The sequence below is a fragment of the Pygocentrus nattereri genome, chromosome 16 (assembly GCF_015220715.1).
Source record: "Pygocentrus nattereri isolate fPygNat1 chromosome 16, fPygNat1.pri, whole genome shotgun sequence".
In the NCBI taxonomy this organism is placed as follows: domain Eukaryota; kingdom Metazoa; phylum Chordata; class Actinopteri; order Characiformes; family Serrasalmidae; genus Pygocentrus; species Pygocentrus nattereri.
In genome coordinates, this window is record NC_051226.1 from 26,681,452 (window position 1) to 26,705,387 (window position 23,936).

At 39.1% G+C, this 23,936-nt stretch overlaps 1 protein-coding gene across 2 annotated transcripts; it reads left to right on the top strand.

The window, feature by feature from the left end:
- Positions 1 to 25: 25 nt before the first annotated feature.
- Positions 26 to 23,600, top strand: LOC108429428 (retinal guanylyl cyclase 2). 2 transcript variants are annotated; one of them, XM_017701146.2, is made up of 20 exons: positions 26 to 330; positions 1,082 to 1,910; positions 2,718 to 3,019; positions 3,200 to 3,557; positions 4,086 to 4,170; positions 4,332 to 4,428; positions 7,028 to 7,162; positions 7,268 to 7,348; positions 7,425 to 7,601; positions 9,677 to 9,833; positions 11,236 to 11,385; positions 12,413 to 12,561; positions 13,256 to 13,419; positions 15,106 to 15,298; positions 15,910 to 16,084; positions 18,177 to 18,275; positions 19,287 to 19,381; positions 19,710 to 19,795; positions 20,106 to 20,194; positions 21,224 to 21,352. In XM_017701146.2, exons 2-19 carry the CDS (start codon positions 1,223 to 1,225, stop codon positions 20,191 to 20,193), a joined length of 3,279 nt encoding a protein of 1,092 aa, XP_017556635.1. In that variant the 5' UTR covers positions 26 to 330; positions 1,082 to 1,222; the 3' UTR covers position 20,194; positions 21,224 to 21,352. The 2 variants fall into 2 exon arrangements, with proteins under 2 accessions (XP_017556635.1, XP_017556634.1); XM_017701145.2 differs by lacking the exon at positions 20,106 to 20,194 and having other exon boundaries at positions 21,224 to 23,600.
- The last annotated feature ends 336 nt before the right edge of the window (positions 23,601 to 23,936 follow it).

Here is a 23,936-nt window from a genome sequence, read left to right on the forward strand (position 1 = left end):
AATAATGGGAGGGAATTATTATAATCTTCAGGTCACTCAGATTAAATCTGTAGTGCCATCATACGCCTGCTGCAGCTTGACTGAATGGATTACATGCGTCACAACCTGTGAAAACACTTTGTTATGCTGTGTATGTTTTGTTTGTTTTTTTTTTTGTTTTTTTATTTGAGGCTAATGTTTTCAAACATTTTCCTCACATTTAAGAGCTTAGTGTTGCAGTGATATGTATTTTTGCGGAAATTCTTGGACACCAATGACAGTGTGAAATATGTGGAGCTTAGCTGCATTACGGAAGGACTATGCGGTTCTTCCATCACTCCATATGGCATGGTAAGTGCATCTGACTAATATAAAACATTTATGAAATAGGTTTAATGATTCTGCATCATAAGAAGCAGGACACTGTCCATAATGGACCAGAGGAACCAGACATTTGCAACTAGAAGATACGACCAGTATCAGAGTTCTTTAAACTGTTGTAAATGAAATATACTATGTATCAACACTGAGTAATCTTACCAAGATGTTTTGTTTTATTACATCCAGTTCCTAATGAGTTTATTTATAACTTCTCTATTAAATTCTTTGTTGAGCTTTTTTTTTTTTTACAAGTGGTGTTAGCTTCTGTTTTGTGCGCATACAGAATAGCACCTCTTGTGCTTTAAAAAAGAACCAGATAATTTCATATAGTAATTTTCTAGCAAAAAAATCTGAGTAAATTGACTTAAAAGTAAAAGTCCTTCCAAAACATAAAAGATAGCTCCCTTATGTGCATTTATATGCAATACATGTGGACATCCATGGGCATCTAAATCATATAAGCTAACTAAAATCTAGAGCAGGTGAATCATGGGTTTAAGCTGTTGGATTGGCTGCAGCTTTAAGAAATGAAGGTGACTGGATGAACTGACAAAATAGCTTGTGAACCAGAGTTCCTGGGATTAAAAAAGGGGGGAAATGCTATTTTATGCACATCACTTCCCTTTTGGTTTGATGAGATTACCAGACATTTCATCACACACAGTGAAAGGGTGTTTTGTTGAAGACGTGTGCAGTGAGTCATATTCACTCTGTTTTACAGGATCTGAGGTTTAAGGAAAAAGTACACTTTCCAGCATAGGGGATCGGGCATCAGGCATTCGGCCCTGGGTGATGGGAGTCCGTGCTGCTGCAGCTCTCAGGAAACTTCCATCACCCACTGAACGTGTGGCTGGCCTACGGTATGCTAACCCCCACTGTGAAGGAGCCTAGAATCCCCTGTCTGCCACATGGAGCCTGGCTCCTCTCATTCTTCCTTGCAATCTTCAGCGTCCCTTACATAGTTCAAGCTGCTGTATTCAGGGTTGGAGTGTTAGGGCCATGGTCTTGTGACCCCATGTTTGCCAAGGCTATGCCTGGAGTTGCAGCTCAGCTAGCTGTGCAGAGGATCAACAGGGATCACTCACTGTCTGTGGGTATCACTTTTGACTATGTCATCCTGGAAGAAGACTGCCAGACCTCAATGGCCTTGAGAGGCTTTATGGGTTACTACACACAGGCCGCGGCTTTCTTGGGGCCTATAAACCCTGGATACTGTGAGGCAGCCTCTCTAATTGCCAAGAACTGGAACAAGGCACTGTTCTCCTGGTCCTGTGTGAACCATGAGCTGGAGAGCTCTTGGCGACACCCAACTTTTGTCCGCACGTTGACCTCACCGATCTGGGTGCTACGTATATTGGCACGTCATTTCCATTGGGCAAATATAGCCATTGTGGCCTCAGCTGATGATGTGTGGATGGATACATCCAACAAGGTAGCTGATGCCTTAAGAAGCCACGGTTTTCCTGTCAGGATGGTGCTCTCCACTAGCAATGACCCTTCCAGTATACGCCACTCCCTCAGTAAGATCAAGAAGTTGAAGGAGCTTCGCAGTAAGTCATAATGAATTCAGTGACTGTTCCAAATATTCTGTAAGGCTTTTGCCATTACCAGGTGTAGTTATTATCCTGTTATCCTCAGATGTACTAACATCTCTTATCCTTGGGGTTATATTGACCCTGGCAATTTAAACCTCTGGAAAATATCAGTTCTCATGGGGATATATATATATACATACATCTTGTGAACTATAAGTGGTTCTCACATTACTATAGGTATAGGAAATAAAGCAGAGGGAAGTTTTTTGAAGATTATAAAATCACATGTTATAGTGACCTGAGTATCATCCAAAACAACCAAAACAAATGTGTGCAAAATGCTGATATATCTTAGGTTTTATACAGCCTAGGGTCCAATTGACCTGAACATCTCATTAAAAATATATCATAGTGTTTATTTTCATGTTTACCCAGTTGTACCCATTGAATTAGGAACAGTCATTAAATATGAAGTAAAAAAAACAATGTCAATCATTTATTTAATGATAATGTTACTGTGGCGACCCCTAAAGGGAGCAGCCGAAAGAAGAAGAAGAAGAAGATAACCTGCTCTAGGGTGAAATTGACCCCAAAGTTAATAAGAGGGTTAAGTCTTGTGATGTTTACATTCTTAAATGCTGTTTCCAGTTGATTAAATAAGTGTATTCTGAAAGATCTACATACATGCAGTAAACATATAAACCAAAGGTTTTCAAATCAGAGTCTTTAATCTAGTTTCTGGTCCTGGATTTGTAAGGTTCAGAGTTGAAGACCTCTAACTTTTGGAGAGCCATAACTTGTCTTCTGTGTTAATCCCCCTAGTGGTGATCCTCTGCATGCATTCAGCATTGATTGGTGGGGTAACTCAAAAGCTGCTGTTGGAGACAGCACTGGACATGCACTTGACGGATGGCTCAGTGGTCTTTGTGTCCTATGATACACTGCTGTACAGCCTACCATACAAGCAGGTGCTCCATCCTGCACTGCGCCGCAATAGCAAGCTAAGGCTGGCCTATGACGCTGTGTTGACAGTTACTATGGACTCAGAGGAGAATTCATTCTACAAGGCCTACCAAGATGCCATCAAGTCCAAGGAGTTGCCTGCAAGCATTCAGCCTCATGAGGTATAATGCTGAGATCAAAGTGTTGACTTTAAGCCAATTAGCTAAGTGTATTAGTAGCTAACTTGCTCAACCATAAAGACATCAGCAAAGGTACTTTTCTACAGTTTTCTGGCCTTTCTGGTTAATGTTTTACATTATTACAGATCCTTAAATGTCTCTTTTGCACTACATCTGTTGTAGGTGTCCCCTCTTTTTGGCACCATCTACACCTCTATCATCTTTATGGCTAATACTCTGCAGAACATTCACAAATCTACCAACATGTTCTCAGGAGCAAATGTAGCCCGCCACACTGGGAACCTGGCATTCCAAGGTTTCAGCCAGAAGGTTCGCACCAATGGCTCTGGGGTTAGCCTACTGAACTATCTGGTTCTTGATACAAACGGTCAGTCCTGGGAGCTGCATCCCACTTACAGTGTGGATGTAGAGGGAAACATGGTTCGGTACCTGGGTGTACCTATACACTTCCCTGGCGGTGCACAGCCCAAAGCTGACTCCAGCTGCTGGTTCACTCCTGGAGGACCACTTTGTACCAGAGGTAAGCACAAGTGAGGGCAAGAATTTAAAAAGTATTGGGGAGTTTAATGCTAAGAATAGTTAACGTCCGAGTATGATTATATATATATATATATATATATATATATATATATATATATATATATATCCCAAGCTGACAGAGCCACACTTAAATAATGTATGCCCTTTAAATTGAAACATATAGTACTGTGTAAAATCACCCTTCATTTATTTAATCTGCAGTCAAATTTGCTATTCATTCATTTACTCATTTTTCAGCATCAAGCATATCTTTAACACATCTTTTTTTACTAAACTTCTTTTGACTTTCCAATTTCTTATGCAAATGGATGGACATATATATGATCTCTAAAAACACGTTAAGGCAGCTTAGGTGAATGTTAGAGTCTCTTTGAATGGGAGCTTAAAGTTGGGTTTTTTTAATCCATTCAGAAATGTTGTTATTAGTGGACTAATTTCAGAAAAGATTGTTTTTACTGGTTATCAAACAGAATTGTCTAATTTTATTTTCCTTTTCTTCTCGGTCCAGGGGTGGATCCTCTTCTGTTGTTTGAGGTGTTTATGTCAGCACTTCTTGTAATTGTCCTTGCAACCAGTCTTGGATATTGCGTAAGGTATGTTTGCTGTTAGAAAACTGAACTCAACTGAAGATAAATATTTTTGCAAAAACATTTAATACGATGCAGAATTGCACTGTACTCATAGATCATATCCTTCTACTGACACTCTAATACTTTTTCTATTGCACATTTTTACATCTGAATTATACATTCAGACGACGCATCAGTAAGATTCAAATGGTTAGCGGTCCCAATAAGATCCTCCTCACTCTGGATGATGTGACCTTCATCAACCCCTCCCTCAGCCACAAGGTCAGTGTCATACTAATGACATTACATGTTCTCTGAAAGGAAACAACATGGATAAACACACTTCCAACAGTCTTACTTTGATAAGGGTTCCCTTGTGTTTGCATTCAAGACTTTCTCCAGTTAACAGGACAATTTTCTGTTTTACATGTTATATGCATTTGGAGGTATTGCATAAAGCCAACATTAAACTTACTGCTTTAAAGCAATTCAAAAACTCTCAAATGGTAGCCCGCTTTATTCAAGTTCAGATCTTATTATATTTATATATATTTTATCATATGTTTGGCCATATTTGCTTTAGTCCACTGTGCATTACATTACTACTCAATGTATTTTAATGTAGCCATGTCACAACTATGAAATTTTAGCTGATGATTAATTGCTGGGGTTTATAACTGAATTGTCTTTTTGTTTATTGTATAGTACTACAACTGAAGTACAAGCCTAAAGTGGCCAAATAGTTATAGTCACAGGAAGCAAGTACACCCAATGAATTTTTTTCACATATGCAGACATTTGTTAGAATTAAATTTTCAGTACAATGGAAATTTGACTTTGAAAACATTTATTAAATTAAATCAATTATTAAACATCATTTTTCTGTTAAAAAATGCCCACAGCATTTCAGTGAGATTCAGATCTGGGCTTTGACTAAGCTATTCCATAACCCTAATTTCTTTCTATGGATTTACTTGTATGTTTGGGATCATTATCCTTCACCTCTTCGAATTCATTCAGAATTAGGAACCATTGGCCAAATGTGTTTGCACACAGAGGAACTAGACCTCCACATTTAACCCATTCGTGCAGTGAAACACCCTTACCTGGAGCCAGAGGGCAGCCCTTTCCATATTGACCAGTTAGGAGTTAGGTGCCTTGCTGAAAGGCACTTCAGTGTTCTGGTATGAAAGACAATTTATAGTAGAATCTATTATTGCAATTTGACCAGGCCCTGAGGCAGCAAAGCAACCCCAAACCATAATGTAGTTTACAGTTGGTATGAGGTTGTTCTGATCAAATGCTGTCTTTGGATTTTACAAAACATGGCTTCTGGTACTGTGGCCAAACAATTCTGTCGTTGACACTTCTATCCAAAGCACATTGTTTCAGAAGTCTTTGCCTACAAACTCTATTCTTGCCCTTATGGTCATTTTAGACAGCAAACGCTTCCTCCTGGTGCACCTCCTATTTAGGTCAAAATTGTACAGTCTTAAACACTTCTTTTAGCATCTTGAGGTCTCTTCCTGGGTTAAATTTGCTACAGGCTCGTCCTCTGAACATATTGCCAGTGACTTTAAATCTCCACTTGTACATGATCTTTTGGACAGTGGAATAACTGATTTAGAGTATTTTGGATATCTTCTTAAACCCCTTCCCAGAGTCATAATCATCTACAACTTTCCTTTCTCAGAGAGCTTGTTTTCAAAGTTTGTTCTCCGCATGATAGCACGACATACTCAACACTTATAGGTTTTCAAAATACAGAACAGTAAAGAAAAACATGAGAACACGAAGCACAGTCATAACATCGCAAGCAAAAGCATAGAAGGACTTGGCAAAAGGGCTAGTTTAAGATTGAGAACAGTTATAAGCAATAGAAAAGAGAGAGATTTTAAATTTAGATTTAAAAGTAGAGACAGAGTTGGCCTGTTGAATATGTGAGGGAAGAGCGTTCCAGAGTCGGGGAGCCACCCTAGAGAAAGCACGCTCGCCGTATCCATGTAGGTTGGATGGTGGGACAGTGAGTAAACCAGCAGAGGAAGACCTGAGAGTGCGAGCTGGTTCGAAGGGAATAAGTAGATCAGACAGGTAAGAAGGAGCAAGATTATGTAGAGCTTTGTATGTGCGGAGAAGAATTTTGAATTGTATGAAATATTTTACAGGAAGTCAGTGGAGATGTTGCAGGATGGGTTAATGTAGAGTTCTGTACTATCTGGAGGTTGCATAAATGTGATTAGTTAATACCAGCAAATAGAGAGTTACAATAGTCCAGGCAACTAGAAATGAATGCATGATTGAGGGTTTCTGCAGCAGACTTAAAGAGTGACGATCGAATTTTTGCAGTGTTACGGAGGTGGAAAAAAGATGTTTTAACTACAGAGTTGATATGTGCACTGAATGAGAGTGTTGAGTCAAAGAGAACGCCCAGATTTCGTACCAGAGGGGAAAGGGACAGAGTTACATTGTGGATGGAAAGAGAGAAAGAAGTTTTAGAGAGAGTTGATTTGGGTCCGATAAGAAGTTCCTTTTTATCACTATTTAACATGAGAAAGTGCTTCATCCAGGTTTTAATTTCTGTTATGCAGTTTTCAAGCTGGGTGAGGGATGGATTTTTAAGACTCCTGGCTTACTCAGTGTTTGAAAATGCACCCCATTTATATACTGTGTTGCAAAATAAACATATGATTGTGAAAGCCAACAACTGTGGAAAATAATTGCAGTCAGCTGAAATAATTGCAATCAGGCGATTATGTAATAATTGTAACAGGCCTGCTTTATTAGGCTTGTGCAAGAAAAGCTTGAAAGCCTTCTGGTGATTATAATTGAATAATTATTCAGAATTATTTGAAATCATGTCTCTTAATCAATGGTGGTTTAGAAGGTGAGTCTGGAGGACAGTAAGGCTGAACTGGAGAGACGTTTGTCAGACATGGACAGCGGAATGAATTCACCTCTCTCCACCTCCAGTGCCACTGAGCCCAGCTATGAAAACTCAAATGTGGCCATATTTGAGGTAAGTTGGAGTTGATTCTACATCACGCTTTAATCCAGTTTTCATTTTGTCAGCCAGGAAAATATATTCTGTACTGTGTTCCTATACTGTTATTATTTTACACAGGGCGATTGGGTTTGGTTGAAGAGGCTGCCCTATGGACACTTTGGCTCTATTAATCCAAAGACTAGTGATGTCTTCGAATTGGTATGCTAACTGATGTCTTTTATGTCTGCCATAATATGTCTTTGAGATCTGCTGACAATGACTGTTATCTAAACAGATGAGGGACATCCGTCATGAGAACCTGAATCCATTCATGGGGTTCTTCCATGACTGTGGTGTCTTTGCAATAGTGACGGAGTTCTGCTCTCGTGGAAGTTTAGAGGATTTGCTTCGCAATGAAGATGTTAAACTGGACTGGATGTTCAAGTCTTCCTTGCTGTTGGACCTTATCAAGGTATACAGACAGGGTGAAGCTATGGGTGGAATGACTGCCGTGTCTGTGTGAATGGTACAGTATAAGCCATGAAAAAAATTACTTGTCACCAGAATTGTATTCACGTATTGTATTCATGACAGTCTTCTTAATACTGTGAAGTAATAAGACTGAGGAAGAAGTAAAAGGTAAACAATAACTTAAGCTACTTCATAGAACTTATTAGTACATCCAGTATTAATCAGCATAGGAGCTGAAGTTTCTGCACTATTTTTCTCTTTTTGATGCACTTTTTGATGGGCTAAAAAAAGCTTTAATGTTTCAAAGTCAGAGATACAGTGGTGCTTGAAAGAAAAAATATGAACTAAAACAACATCAGATATTTTTAAGAAGTCTAATACCAAATTAAACAAATGTGAGAAAAATATTAGACTTTATCTATTTATTGAGGAAAATGATCCAACATTACATATCTGTAAGTGGTATGTGAACCTTTATGGTTAGCAGATAATTTGAAGGTGAAATTAAAGTCAGGCATGGCTATCAGTTGTGAGTGACCACACTGTTTTCCTGTCTTACAGTGGCTAATGTTAATGTTCACCATCAAGAGAACACTGAACAACAATGGTGTGCATGGCAGGTTTGCAAGGAGAACGCAGCTGCTCTCCAAAAGAACATTGCTGCCCATCTGCAGTTTGCTAAAGATCACACAGACAAGCCAGAAGGCTACTGGAACAATGTTTTGTGGACAGATGAGACCAAAATAGATCTTTTTGGTTTAAATGAGAAGCGTTATGTTTGGAAAACAGAGCATTCAGTAATAAAAACCTTATCCCATCTGTGAAACATGGTGGTGGTAGTATCATGGTTTGGGCCTGTTTTGCTGCATCTGGGCCAGGATGGCTTGCCATCATTGATGGAACAATGAACTCTAAAGGAAAATGCCAGCACATCTGTTAGTGAGCTGAAACTTGTGGGTCATGCAGCAAGTCAGCGTCCCTAAGCACACAAATTGTTCTACCAAAGAGTGGTTAAAGAAGAATGAAGTTAATGTTTTGGAATGGCCAAGTCAAAGTCCTTACCTTAAACCTACAGGAATGTTGTGGAAGAAACCCACAAACATAACAGAGTTGAAGCTGTTTTGTACGGAAGAATGGGCTAAAATTCCACCGAGCAGATGTGCAGGTCTAATCAACAGTTACCAGAAACATTTAGTTGCAGTCGTTGCTGCACAAGGGGGTCACACCAGATACTGAAAGCAAAGGTTCACATACTTTTGTCATTTACAGATATGTAATGTTAGGTAATTTTCCTCAATAAATAAATGAAGTCTAAAATGTTTGTCTTATTTTTTAAATTTGGTTCTCTTTATCTACTATTTAGGACTTAAGTGAAAATCTGATGAAGTTTATGTCTTAAATTATTGCAGAAATGTAGAAAATATGTAGAACAAACTCTCTAAAGAGTTCAAAAACTTTGAAGGACCACTGTATGGCCAATCACAAGGCAGTACAGATGCTCTTACCAATGTTAATAAACTGAAATTCAACAAAGGTAACACTTCATGGTTATAGCTCAGTGGAGGCATTTTACAGATGCTTATCTTAAATCTTAAACTAAGCATTAAAGTTGAATTTAAATTCACCATGATTTTCACTAACCAAAACCAAATCCTGGTCCTAATCCTGACTCTGAATGTAACACTGTTGAGAATCAATCAAATTTCTTCATATAGTTTCATTAAAATTTGAGAATTTGTAGGTAGGTAATCAATAGGGGCTATATAAATAAAGTGGGACTGGAATTTGTATCTAAATAACTGACATGGACCTGAAAATATAGTCAGTTCTAGTAGAAGTAAACTGATTAGAAAGTACAAACCCATCAAATTTTAAATTAAGCACATGTAACTCGGCAAATTAAACTTAACCTACCACCCACCTCTGCTTTCTGCCCATATTTCTCGAACTAGCGATACCACAACCTACTTTAGCTAATTTGAAGCAATTTGAAGACTTCCAAGGTGGAAGACCAACCGATATCTGTTCCCAGTGCAGAAATCTAAATTTCCTTTTGCCTTAATTTGGATTTGTTAGGGCATGAAGTATCTACATCACAGGGGTGTGTTTCACGGGAGACTCAAGTCCCGTAACTGTGTGGTGGATGGACGCTTTGTACTGAAGGTAACTGACTATGGCTACAACGAAGTTCTCCAGGCCCAAAAGTTCCCTTACACAGATCCCAAGGCAGAGGGTAAGTTAGTGATGTATGTAGTAAGTATAATATATTGTATATAGTATAGTTTAGAAATCATCAAATCTAGAACCTGAATCCAGTTTCCCATTCTGTCATCACTGGTAGTTAACTGAACTTTAGATGTAACTGATTGGTCACCTAGTGTCTCTTATCAGTGATTAGAAAGTCCTAGACTGGGAGAAGACATATATATTGTAAAGTAGTTGATTGTTTGTTATATGAAAGGATTCACTCTGAATTTGTTTATAATACCAGCTTCTACAGTACCAAAATAAAGCCATCAATAGGCCACATAGGAGGCATATTAACAATATATTACAATTTATGCAATATATTCTAGGTCTGGATACGTTCCTGCTTGACTTACACCAACTATACCATGCCCCCAAAAGTATTTAGACACTTTAACCATTTGCGCACAGGCTAAACTTTAGGTTATTTCCTAAAATGGTTAACAAAATGATCAATAATGAAAAAACACTTTTATCATGATATCAAACTGACAGTAGACTCTTTATGTGGAGAAAGCCTAGAGAAGAATTCCAACCAGACTGCACTAATTGCAGTTTAAAGCACAGAGGTGGAAAAAAGGTGGTGGACTTTTTCTCCTTACAAATTGCTGGTGAGCTCATGTTTAGTGATGGAATCATGAACTCAGCGGTATGAAGGCATTTTGGTTGTAAACCTGCAGAAGTCTGCTAAAAAACTTCTCAAACAAAAAACACCAGAGAAGCAGCCTTTTGAAAAAATACTTTGCCAAATTGAAAATTACAATCTTATAATTTTCTGTTTACAATGCCACTTAGTTTGACTAACGTATGGAGCCCTATTGGTGACATCCCATATAAATAAATTTAAAATAACATGCAGCCACGACTTATTACAGCGTGGGAATGAGATAATTAAGTCGTGCCCATGACTTAGTAGAGCATGGGAATGAGATAATTAAGCCTTGACTATAGCTAAATAAGGCATGTTCCCTTTCCCACACCTTATTAAGTCGTGGACAAGACGCAATTATCTCGTTCCCTGGCCTTATTTACATTATTTTTATTTATACAGGATGTCACCAGCAGGGCTCCATACAAACATAATGAATTTAATAAATTTTTAACTATTGCACAAACGTCCAAATACTTTTTGGTGCCACTCTATATAAGATTCTTAGTTCCGGTGTTGAAGTCAACACATTACTTTTAATTTGTAGGCTTTCAGACATCTGTCAGAACTTGTCTGATTTATCTGATATTATAAGGTTTTAACATGTAGTCTACATGACACATTGCAATATGCACTTCTTATTTTAATCCAATAGTTAAAGCTACTTTTCTGTGTGTGTGTGTGTGTGTGTGTGTGTGTGTGTGTGTGTGTGTGTGTGTGTGTGTGTGTCCATCTACAGATCTGCTCTGGACTGCTCCAGAGCTCCTGCGTACTGCTCACCCTGGTCTGTCTGGTACTCATGAGGGCGATGTGTACAGCTTCTCTATTGTCATGCAGGAGGTGGTGCTGAGAGGACCTCCATTCTTTATGCTCCATATGCCTGCTGAGGGTCAGTCAATAACTTGTGGTGAAGTGTGAAGAAATACTTGCCCACAAACGCTGTTGCAAGCAGTGGAAAAAGTAAAGAGAAAGTCTACTTAAGTGGAAGCTGGATACTGTGTCACAATCTAAAAAGAGGAAGTGTGGAGCACTAATATGTGCAGGAAAATCAGAAAGTGTCTGCTGAAATAACACATAAAATTAAGTTGTTTTTTTACATTAAAGTAAATCCAGTGCTTGACATATGGTGATCACATGCTACATAACCCAAACCAGTGAGTCCACCTACCTTAACACTCTTAAGTTACCCTTTATTAATCCCACAGTGGGGAAATTTACCTCCACATTTAACCCCTCTATGCAGTGAAACACCTACATATACATCAGGGAAGGCACACACACTAGGGGGCAGTGAGCACACTTGCCCAGAGCAGTGGGCAGCACTATCCACAGCACATGGGGAGCAACTGGGGGTTAGGTGCCTTGCTCAAAGGCTGACAGGACTGAAGTGCCCTTGAGCAAAGCACCTAACTCCCAACTGCAACTGCTTCACTAATTCTTTGTGTAATATTTCGACTAAAAGGCAGCGCTGGCGCAACGGTGAAAAGGTTCATAGGCACAATTGTGGACAATTTAATTTTACACTGATATGTAATGTTACTTATTTTTATGTAATGCAAAGAAACATAAAGACAGAAAAATCATCTGGCATTTTAGATTTGTAAGGTGTTTTTGAAGGTCTAAATGACAATGGAAATGTAATTGAGTAAGAGTAAAGTATTCAATTTCAACAATGCTCAAGTAGACTATAGAACTCCAAAATGATACTTAAGTATGGTAAAAAATACAGTCACTTAAGTATTTTCTAGCCCTGATGGCTAGCGAGATAATTTGGTTAGCTATAGCTGACTCTTAGTAGCTTTTTTTGTATTGCTGTTTTATTTTGAAGTAATAGTTGGCAATTTAACCAGAATTTCCAAAGTCGTATCAGCTTGTGATCAACTTAAATGGCAACTGAACTGACTTCTGATCAACAGAAATCATTCAGAGGATTAAGAAGCCCCCTCCACTGTGCAGGCCTGTGGTTTCTCCTGATTATGCTCCTATGGAATGCATTCAGCTCATCAAACAGTGTTGGAATGAGCAGGCCGACCGACGCCCCAGCTTTGATGAAATCTTTGAACAGGTGACGCTTTATTAGAATTAGAATTATTTATCACACTGCCGTGCTACAAAACCAGAATTCTGTACATATTTCATGCATGAATCCAGTCTCTTCAGACACTTCAGATTCACATTTGACAATTGCTTCCTACTGTAAATGTAGCTGGTTAGCCATGACATGTTTGGTGTCTGAAGTTCACTTCTTTAGTTTCGCACTTGAGCTATGAGGCTAATTTAGTAAGTAAGTAACCAGAATAGCGTTTTGCAGACTAAATGCTTAAATCATCACAGACTTACTTTAAAACATGTAAACTAATCTCAAATAGACTTGCTCATGTGGATTCTGTCATGGTGTGGACACACAGAAACAGTCCAGAATTACTTGGAAAGAAAATCATGTTTTATTAACTCACGTTCAAAGTAAAAAGATTTTTCCTGTAAAATTACTATTTTGAAGATACAAGGTTTCGTCTCAACAAGCGACTTGTTAGCTACATTATTTAACTACATTTTTTTAGTAAGGAACAAATTGTCAGTTGTGAATTATGAGTCTCTGAAAAGTCTAAATTTCTACATTAAATGTCTACAAAATTCTGATTTATTACTCCAGCGTAATAAATGATTCCTTACTGGTCTAAAAAACTGTGTTATGTTAAATGGGCTTTTATATACCATGTGTCAGCTGAGAGCCCCTTAAATGTTCTCTTTGACCCCAGTTTAGGAACATTAACAAGGGGAAGAAAACAAACATTATAGACTCCATGCTACGCATGTTGGAGCAGTACTCCTCCAACCTGGAAGAGCTAATTCGAGAGAGGACAGAGGAGCTGGAGATTGAAAAGCAGAAAACTGAAAAACTGCTGACTCAGATGCTGCCTCCGTGAGTGTTACATATTCTTATTGTTGATGTGTGTTCATAAAACATGTGAACACACTCCAAACAGACATACTCACTTCCAAACATCCCTATATTAAGTAGTGTAAACCTCACAACAATTCCATTTGATTATAATGCTGTAGGATAGATTCAGACTTCATTGATTTCTCCTCTGTATAATTATTTTGGTATGATTTTGGACTATTACAAGATTACTTTTACTATTTTTAATACGCTGAACATAAGATCCTGGGCAAGAAATTAGCAAGATGCATTATTGCTTCTCTAATACTTGGTTAAGTGTTCAGCTGCCTTGATAACACATTTTGTTAGATGATGGTTACTCTAGTCTCTTGTCCATTTTGGTCCTCTTTTCCCATTCATGTCTGACACTCTCACATTACAGGATGATAGCTGTAGAGTGTCTGTATGTAACATTAAGGAACACGGTTTGACAGTTTGACTGACAAGCTAAATCATCAGACTTCAATCCCAGTTCTCAAACAGGAACAGCAGGTAAAATTCTGAAATAGACACTGGGCTTAAATATGCATTCGGTACATGGAGGGGCCTAGAATTGATCTCAAGTCAATAGTATAATTCTTACCAGACAGGACTGTGGCTGTAACCATCTACATTATATGGCCAAAAGTATGTGGACTCTCCTAATTATTGAGTTCAGGAGTTTCAGCCACACCCATTGATTACAGGCATATAAAATCCAGTGAGGAAACAAACAGTTGCAGTAGAAGAGAAGAGTTCAGTGATTTTAAATGTGGCACCGTCTTAGGATGCCACCTTTGCCACAAGTCAGTTTGTTAAATTTCTACCCTGTTACGTCTGCCCCTGTAAACTGTAAGTGTTATTAATGTGAAATAGAAACATCTAGATGGTGAAAAAGTGAATTCCATAAAGACATAGTTTGATGAGTTTGGTTTAGATGAACTCCAGTGGCCGGCACAGAGTCCTAAATTCAACCCCAGTGATCACCGTTGTGATGAACTAGAATGTCGATTTCAAGGCAGGCCTGGTGAATATCTGACCTCACAAATGCTCTTCTTTTAATTGAATGGGCACAAATTCCCACAGACACAATTCAAAATCTTGTGGAAAATCCTTCAGAGAATAGTGGAAGCTATTATAGCCACAAAAGGAGGAGCTCATGGTTTTAGAATGGGACAACCATCATACAGGTGTGATGGTCAAGTGTTTGCATACTTTTACCCCTGCAGTGCATTAGAAAAGAAACAATGCGACTAATTATTTGTCCAGTGAGCTTACAAATACCACAGGAAGATTTATTTACACTGTAGTTGGATACAGGCAGTAAGAAAGGGCTATATTGTATTTTGGCCAAAATATGTTAGATTCCAGGTACCCACTCTATGCTGAAGGTCAGTGTTGGAAAGTGGTGTGATGTCATGTTGTTGTATATTTACTACGTATTTGTTGCTGATGGTCATTTTAACTGATGTGCCTCAGTTAAATAGTTCATTTTGTTGTTTTTTAAAGAAAAAAATCCCATTTGTATCTGCTGTTTCTCTAGATTTAAATATCAGATATCAGATTTAAATACTTGTTTTACACTTCTGTTAAACAGACATATAGTATTTACATATCTTTCCAGTTTGAAAAGAAGGAATATCATTGTGCTTTGCAATATGAGATATTTGTGTCTTCTATCCCCAGGTCAGTTGCCGAGGCCCTCAAAGTTGGCTGCACAGTGGAGCCAGAGTATTTTGACAACGTGACGTTGTACTTTAGTGATATAGTTGGCTTTACTACCATCTCTGCCAACAGCGAGCCCATTGAAGTTGTGGACCTGCTCAATGACTTGTACACCTTATTCGATGCAATTATTGGAAACCATGATGTCTATAAGGTAAAACAAATCTCTTAATCATGTCTAAATCTGAGTGAAATGTAACAAAATGAGTGAATGAAATGCTTTGAATGTGTGCAAAGTTTGTAGTCTGAGTGTGCAAAACAAGTTATACACCATAAAATTATGAAAAGTCTCAAAATACTCCTTAACTCCCCACATTCTGTACCTTATATTTTTATCCATCTTTTCCCTTTTTTCCAATTAAAAATAGTTCAATGTACATCGAAAATAACAGTTTTCACCTCAGTGCTCCAATTCATTTTGAAAGAAATTATGGAGGTTAGAGGAATGATCATATATTGCGTATTACATGCTTCCTCTGCAAAGAAATGAACTGCATGAGAGCCTAACATATATATAGAAACACTCATTGGTCATGACCTTTAAAAGCAGTGAAATATAAATAAACTGGAAGCAGCCATTGCATGAAATAATATACTATACATGCAAGCAATAACTATTCCATATAACACTGACACTCTTAAGGTAACTAATGTTTTTAGAAGCTTAGTTGTGAAGAAGATCTGGAACTAATATATTCTAGATCTATTCAATATACTATAATATAATATACTATAATATACTGGATTTTTTTTCCTGACGTTCAGGTGGAAACAATAGGAGATGCGTACATGGTGGCATCTGGTGTGCCTGTTCGCAATGGAAACCGACATGCTGTGGAGATAGCCAACATGGCACTGGACATCCTCAGTGCTGTTGGTACCTTTAAGATGAGACACATGCCTGATGTACCGGTCCGCATTCGCATTGGGCTGCACACGGGTCAGTAGCACCTCTTCAAACACAATTACACATATCTGAATATCAGAAAACTCCCTCTTGTAAATGTCCCAGATCACAACTATAGAGGAACTCTGGTGTTTTCAAGCTGGGGAAACATCTTCAGCTACAACACATTAGTCAGTAAATGACAGAAAATATTACTGTTGGACATTAAACCCCAATATTATAAGGTGCATATGGATCATTCTACCAAATTAGTTCAAAGACAGCATTGAAAACATATTCTTGGACTTCAGACTATATGACTTTATGCCTACTTATAAGCATATATGCATAATATTTGCATATTCTGTTAAAATAAATAACATTGCATTTTATCACTACCAAAACAATACTAACACTGCTGAATCTTTACCCTATGTTTATAATAGCGGCTCTCTCTGTCCAATCTTATCCACAAAGAGATGGCGGGGGTGTAGCTTTTTGTTCTGAACAAGTAGAGCAGACCTGATTCCATTCATTTAATCAGTCTCACTCTTTAAACAACAGATCATGTGGGCTCCTACTATATCAATTAATGCCCTTTATTTTAAATAGACTATAACAAAATCCTTGTAAACATCTAAGCTCTTAATACTTGTTTTTTAATAGTTTGTTTCACTGTCGGGCTGCAGTTTGGTATAATGGTCCATATACTGCCTGCTAATCTGAAAGTCATCCTGAAATCTAAAGTGAGCTATTTCTCTTGGTTAGTTCATATTCCTGTTCATATTAAGCACTATCACATCAGGACCAAGTTCTTGTTCTCCTGTAATCATCCTTGTTTTTTGTCCACCTCTGAAATGTAGTTTTTTATTATGTCACCAGGCACTACCAATCATGGAACAATATTATTATTTTTATTTTTTATTAACCAATTATTTCATGCTTCACCTCCCTCCCCCACTTCCTCCACCTAAGTGAAAATGGTCAGCCAGCTCAGAGACCTCTCCTGATACTGTGTTTCACTCAGAAATATGGCACAGTATGAAAGGAAAATGTATTATGATTTCAGGTTCACGTTGACTTTAATACTATAACATTTTGGCAGGTTATTGTGCAAAATATTAACCTACTGCACTGTTTTGTCTACTGCACTATGGGGAAGTGGTTAAGTGATGCTGTAAGGCCATCACTATAAGTCCAAAAGTATCCAGAAACCCCTTCTAATTAATGAATTCAACTACTTTAAGGTGAACTTATTTCTGATTCATGTATTCAACTGAGCAAATACAGAATACCATTGTCAGTAGAATGGAAGCAGCTGCACATGAGCCTAAGATCTCCACGCACAATGCCAAGTATCGATTACAGGGTATAAAGCCCCCCAGCACTGGAACGTGGAACATTGGAACTGCCTTCCCAGAAGTGGGTACAAACGTCCTATTTATACCTCAGTTTCAGAACATTGGATGAGCATGTTTCTTCAAATATTTGGACATATAGTATATGTCATATCAAGCTGCAACCTTGTAGGCTTTGGCTTTATATTGTTGAAAACTTTTGAACAGCACTTCCAGTTTTTTTGGTATTACATTCACCAAGCAGTTTATTACATATACTCATTCATGCAATTATCTGATCAGCCAATTGTGTGGCACCAGTGCAGTTCATAAAATGATGATACAGGCCAGCGGTTTCAGGTAATGCTCACATCAACCATCAGAATGAGGAAAAAATGTGGTCATTCCAGCATGATAGTGCATCATGTCTCAAAGCAACAGTCTCAAACTGGTTTCATGAACATCACAATGAGTTCTGTGTTCTTCAGTGGCCTTCCCAGTCACCGGATCTGAATCCAGTAGAACACTTTGTAGTGTGGTTGAACAGGAGATTCGCAGCATGAAAGTGCACCTGGAAAATGATGCAGTCATGTCAACATGGACCAGATTCTCAAAGGAATGTTTCCAACATCTTGTGGAATCCATGCCACAAAGAACTGAAGCTGTTTTAAGAGCAAAGGGAGGCTCTACCCAGTATAGTGTTCCTCATAAAGTACTGAGCGAGTGTATATCTGAAATATCTGCTCTATCGTGTTCTTTCAAATGTCTTGGCAATAAAACTGTACTTGACCCAGCACTTTGTTTTTCAGGTTCTTGTGTGGCTGGAGTGGTTGGTCTCACCATGCCCCGTTACTGTCTGTTTGGGGATACTGTAAACACTGCCTCCAGGATGGAGTCCACAGGGATGCGTAAGTCAGTCTAATTAGCACTTACAAGCATGATGACAATGAGGGCATTGCCTTCTGTGGTGCTGATGCTTTACCACATACCTCAGATACACTGTTGCCCAAGAGCAGAGAATTCTGGGTGACCAACCTGAAATCACACTGGCATTATTGAGCTCCATAGTCACATCTAACACAATGCCACAAAAATATCCTTTTTTGGTTTGTTGGATTTTTGTGTATTTTTTGCAGTTAATTACTTTAATGATTTTTGTGAATGGCTGTGGTGATTTGATGAAGATTTGAAAGAGATTTTTGAAGATGTAAGATAATACACTTGCTTAAGAAAGGGGAAAGTAAACGAAAATAGGTGAAAAAACAGGAGTTTCCAAAACTGGAGTTAAAAAAATATTAAAAGATTTAGAAGAAGGGCGGCACGGTGGCGTGGTAGGTAGCGCTGTCGCCTCACAGCGAGGAGGACCTGGGTTCGATTCCCCGGCCGGGCGGCCAGGGTCCTCTCTGTGTGGAGTTTGCATGTTCTCCCCGTGTCTGCGTGGGTTTCCTCCGGGTTCTCCGGTTTCCTCCCACAGTCCAAAGACATGCAGTCAGGCCAATTGGACATGCTAAATTGCCCCTAGGTGTGAGTGTGTGAGTGACTGTCTGTGTCTGTCTGTCTGCCCTGCGATGGACTGGCGATCTGTCCAGGGTGTATCCTGCCTTTCGCCCGAAGACTGCTGGGATAGGCTCCAGCATCCCCCCCGTGACCCTGACGGAGAAGCGGCTTAGAAAATGGATGGATGGATGGATGGATTTAGAAGAAATTGGACTCCCTAGAGATTTCTTTGAAAAACTGAAAGAAAGTCTCCCGAAAAGTACTGAAGCTGTTATAAAGGCAAAGGAGTTTAACTTAATGGCTGTTTTGACTGGTAATATATCAAGGGTAGTCTCTGTACTGTGACTCTGATCTGCAAAGTGTGTACATTATGAAATTTGAAGAGACTTTCCAGTAAAGCTGCATGTCATTTTTGTCCACAGCATACCGCATCCACGTCAGTCACACCACTGTTAATATCCTTCTTGATCTGAAGGAGGGCTACAAGGTCGAACTTCGCGGCAGAACCGAACTAAAGGTGAAGGTTCCGTTAATGTTTTGAAGGGAACCCGTGTTCATACAAGTCTTCTTGTTAACATTAATATTTAAATACAGTGTAGGCTGATTATTCTTGGTTACTAGATTTTGATGATGTTAAGGTTCTACCAGTTTTAAATACAGTGGTAGAGAGAGATATTGTTTTTTAAGTTTGTTGCTTTGATTGAATTATAATTTACTTGGCTTATTTATGCATTGTTCCCAAAGCCATCTTGAATAAAGCTAATACTAAAGCTATTAGCCTTAGTTTAGTAGTACGGTTACTATTAGTATTAACATTAGCATGAAAATTTCACCTCTCCTGCCAGGGCAAAGGCATGGAGGAAACCTACTGGCTAGTGGGGAGAGATGGGTTCACTAAACCACTGCCTGTGCCTCCAGAGCTCAAGTCAGGGTAGGTATTCTAACCAAAGTCCGATTTGGGCTAGCTAGCCTTGTTCCTGTTGGCTAGCATCCTTCAATGTTCATTTCAGAGAACTTTCTTTGAAAAACTGAAAAGCTTTGTTTTGCTGAATGTGGGTCTAAAAAAAATTCACATCTGATACTGTGCATGAACCATAGTCAAACTGGACCTAATCTGAAAGTTGTCTTTGACAAGACAATAAGGATAGGAGCACCTCCATGAGTGAAGTTGGTTGCCCCTGGTCTTAGCTGCCCCTGTGCTGTTTGGCTTGTTTATCGTGCCTCTTCGATATATCTTTCAGGCAAATGGCCCACGGCCTGCAGATGGAGGAAATAGCCCGATACAAGCGGAAGAAAGCCGAGGCGGCACAGCTAGCCAAGAAGAACTGAGGTAGTGTTTCGCGTGGAAGATAACATTACGTCGGGTGCCTGACTTTTGGATCGTTCATTGCCTGAAGAAGCAACACCTCCATGCTCATCTAAATGCTTTCCCTGCTGTTTTTTTTATGTCACCGTTATATGTAACTGTCTCTCAAAGCAGTGGAGAAGCAAGAGCTTTCATAAAGTATCCAAAGTGGATGAAGTATTCATAAATAATCTGATAAGCTTTCATCATGAGAGATGATTCAGTATGATTCTGAGCTGTGAGTTTGATCAGATTTAAAATAAAATGTAGGTTTATTTGATTGGCCAGTTATCTGCTTTTCACAATTATGGCATTGTTATCACAGTTATGTCAGTGTCAACAGGCTCTGTGAGAAGACACTGATAAGCAGCACTGGTCCAGAAAGAGTCTAAGGGTCCAAAATACTTCATGAATATGGCTTCATACGGAATATGGTTGTCTGTGTCTGTTCCTTCATTTCTGTCTCTTCTTTTGTGCTTTCCTCTTAAAACAACCATATTCAAACAACCCAGCTTTCAGTGTGTTCCCTGCAGTCTGGCGACTCCAACATGACTCTACACCGTTTATCTTTTCAACAAACTGCATAATGAGGCTACAAATGAACAGTGTCAGCGGTACATGTGGAAATACGCAGTCATGCGACGCATAACTGAGGACCAGACTGAAACAAAGTTGAAGCTCAGAAGTTTCAAGATGGTTGTATGAGGCTCCTTCTCCACTCTTACAAATAAAGGTGGCAAAAAAGGGTTTTTTGGAGAAATGCCTCAAAAGAATTACTTTGGTGGCCTAAGAATTTTGAGTTGTTTTAAAGGTTTAAAGAACCGGTTTTATACCAATTAAAGGTTTTCCTAAATAGTATATCCAGGAACCTTTATTTCTAAGAGTGTTTGTTAAAAGACTAATCCATGTATGAACTTGGTTCCAGGGCTGACTGAGGGAGTCCTCTGGTGTGAGGGAGCTGACACAGCATCTGAACTGAACTACGTTGTTCATTCATTTCCTTGTGTTTTGCAGGCCAGAGACTGCACGAGACTTCAAACAGGTGCTGCAGAAGGCAGTGAGGAGGCTTTCGTTTGTAAGACACGTGGCCCAGCTGCCCACCATGGAAAGCACTGACGATAATGTTATGATCCACCATCACTGACAGAACCAGCCCACCAGGGCATCGTGAAAAACCATGTCTGTGACTGGCTAAAGTGGACTTGTACAAGATCCGGAAATGCAAATGTTCTGACTCGTTTAAAGTACAAGTGCTGACTGAGAGCATTTATTTCAGCTTCTTCCCTTTATTCCCAGTATGAGGCAGCAGATAAGGAGAACACGTGAAAAAATGACCCTCTACCTTGGCAAAAGTTCTAGAGCATGAGATGCTAGCCAGATTCATTTAACTGGAGATAACAGTGGACATACAAGATACATTAAACAAGGAGGATGAGGTATGTGTGAGTGTCGAAGGGTGAACTGCTTTGCGCACCTGGAGATTATACTTCAGTAAGAGGCTCTTCAAATTAATTTGGCTGTGTTGTGTTTATAAATAGCCTATGGGACTATTACAATAAGCCAGAGAGGGATCAGATCAGACTCTGTTCTTGGCCATTAACCCAGTTCACTCAAGTCCATTGAGTGCCTGCTGGACTATGTAAGAGGATCTACCTGAAACTCATACTGGAGGTGTGTAAATAGCTCATTATAGTTTCCATATTATATCTCAGAACAGGAAAAGGTACTTGAGTGCATTATAGCTAGTATTTCAGCTGTATAAGCTTATTCCTTTTTGTGTAAGTAATATAAGTACTGGTTTGAAGGGATATTGCAAAGTCAACATAAATACAGTCTTTGTACTTTGTACTAAGACTTCTCAATCCTGGTCCAGGAGACCAATTGTTCTTGGTCATTTAGTGTTTTCTCTGCTCCAAAACATCCACTTCAACTCGTGCTGTATTCAGGTGCTTGATGGAGGGTTGTATATACCATATGGACCAACTAATACATGTGACTTCACCGCGTTTGGATGCTTGTTGGGTGATAATGGCCACCACATGCGAAAAGAAAGCAAGGAGATCCAGAGAATATGTACAGTCATCTGCAAATGTTTGTGCATCCCTGGTCAAATTGCATGCTGTGTGAAAATGAGTAAATATCCTCTACAGAAAACACACTTTTACACATTGTAATACACACTTTTATTTACTGAATTTGAGATACTGGTGAAAAAATAAAAACAAAAAAGTTATTTAGCATTTAAGTCTGTGCACTGTAGAGGATATGGGGGGGGGGGGGTTCTCTACTGTATTAAAAACAAATATTACATATAAGTGCAGTGTGTATACTTTTCCTGACATACATTGCCAAGTTTACTATTTTTTAATGTTAGAATGGGGGAAGGGGTGCACTATGTGTCCCATCTCATGAACTCGTGACATTTAGAATTCTGAGTGTCTGGTTTGTAAATACAGCTCAAACGGTATCGTCCAGTTTCCGACAGTACCCCAACGCAGCATCGCCAAGGGTTTGTTAATGAGCTGGGCTGGACTTTCCGGAAATCATCTTAGCACAAAGATCATTCTTAAATGGTAGAGCGTGCATCACATTGAACACTCTCTCTACCAGTTGAAAGGATCTTAACAATATGATGCTGTGGGAAAACTGGGCCCCAAGTTGAATGAGGTGTGTACATGGAACAGGGAAAGCACTGAAAAGTGCAGAGCAGTGGGCCTCAAGGACCAGGGTTGGGAAGCTCTGTTCTAACGCATGGGTCACTAATCTTATCCACAAAGGCTTGGTGTGGTTGCAGGTCTTCATTCCAGACAGGCAGAAGCCCACGAGTCCTGTTGTTTAATCAGCTGGTCTTCCAACAATTGATTAGTTATACATAGTGCGCATTTACTTGAAATGAAAACCACACCAGCCCATTGTGGCTAAGACTACTAAGGTAGTGGTTTTCCAGTCTAACTCCAGTCCTGGGGGCCCTGCACAGTTTCAGGTACTCTTTGCCCCCAACATCCCTGATCCAGCTCAGGAAGAGCTTAAAAATGCATTAAGGCAAGGTAGTTGAAGCTGTGCAGGGTAGCAGGTCCCCAAGTGTTCTTCCTCCTCTAACACACCTTATTACACATAGTAACTAATTATCAGGTGTGCTAAAGGGAAAAAAACTGTATGCCGGCCCTTCAGGCCTAGATATGCTTCCTTGTACTGTGCTTGTGTGAATCCTGTTGTACTGTCAAGTGTGATTTAGAACCATGACAAAACAAAAGAACGTAAATTTCTTTTAGAATCATCTCAGGGAAGTGCTCTCTCGAACCCACTGACCAATACATGTAACAAAAAACTACCCTTTAATACAAATGTAACTAATAACTGCTTCACATTAAATAAACTTTTGAAACATGTATGTCTATGGAAAATTTCTTACACCTACAATGAGGTGGAAATGTATTTTTACGGTGGTGGTGGTGGTGGCTGGGGGGGGGTCATGTCTGTTCTTTCCACCAACAACTGAATATCACAGTTGATATGAGCTGATATCAGACATTCTGCTAATTTTCAGTATCTCCTATGTTCATAACAAGTACCAAAAGAGCTACCTAAATGAAGGACGCACACTAGGTGAGTCCAGTGTTAGTCAGTCAATCGTTAAATCAATCAATCAATAAATGAAGACGTATAACAGAGCTTGTAAAAAAATAAATAAGGACCTCTAACAGACCAAATAAATAAATAAATCCTC

Excerpts from the sequence above, each read along its gene's own strand:
- LOC108429428 (XM_017701145.2), top strand. The coding sequence starts at position 1,223 with ATGCTAACCCCCACTGTGAAGGAGCCTAGAATCCCCTGTCTGCCACAT. Across the intron at positions 1,911-2,717 it reads GAAGTTGAAGGAGCTTCGCA|TGGTGATCCTCTGCATGCAT; the intron begins GTAAGTCATAAT and ends TAATCCCCCTAG. Across the intron at positions 19,796-21,223 it reads CCTCCAGAGCTCAAGTCAGG|GCCAGAGACTGCACGAGACT; the intron begins GTAGGTATTCTA and ends TGTGTTTTGCAG.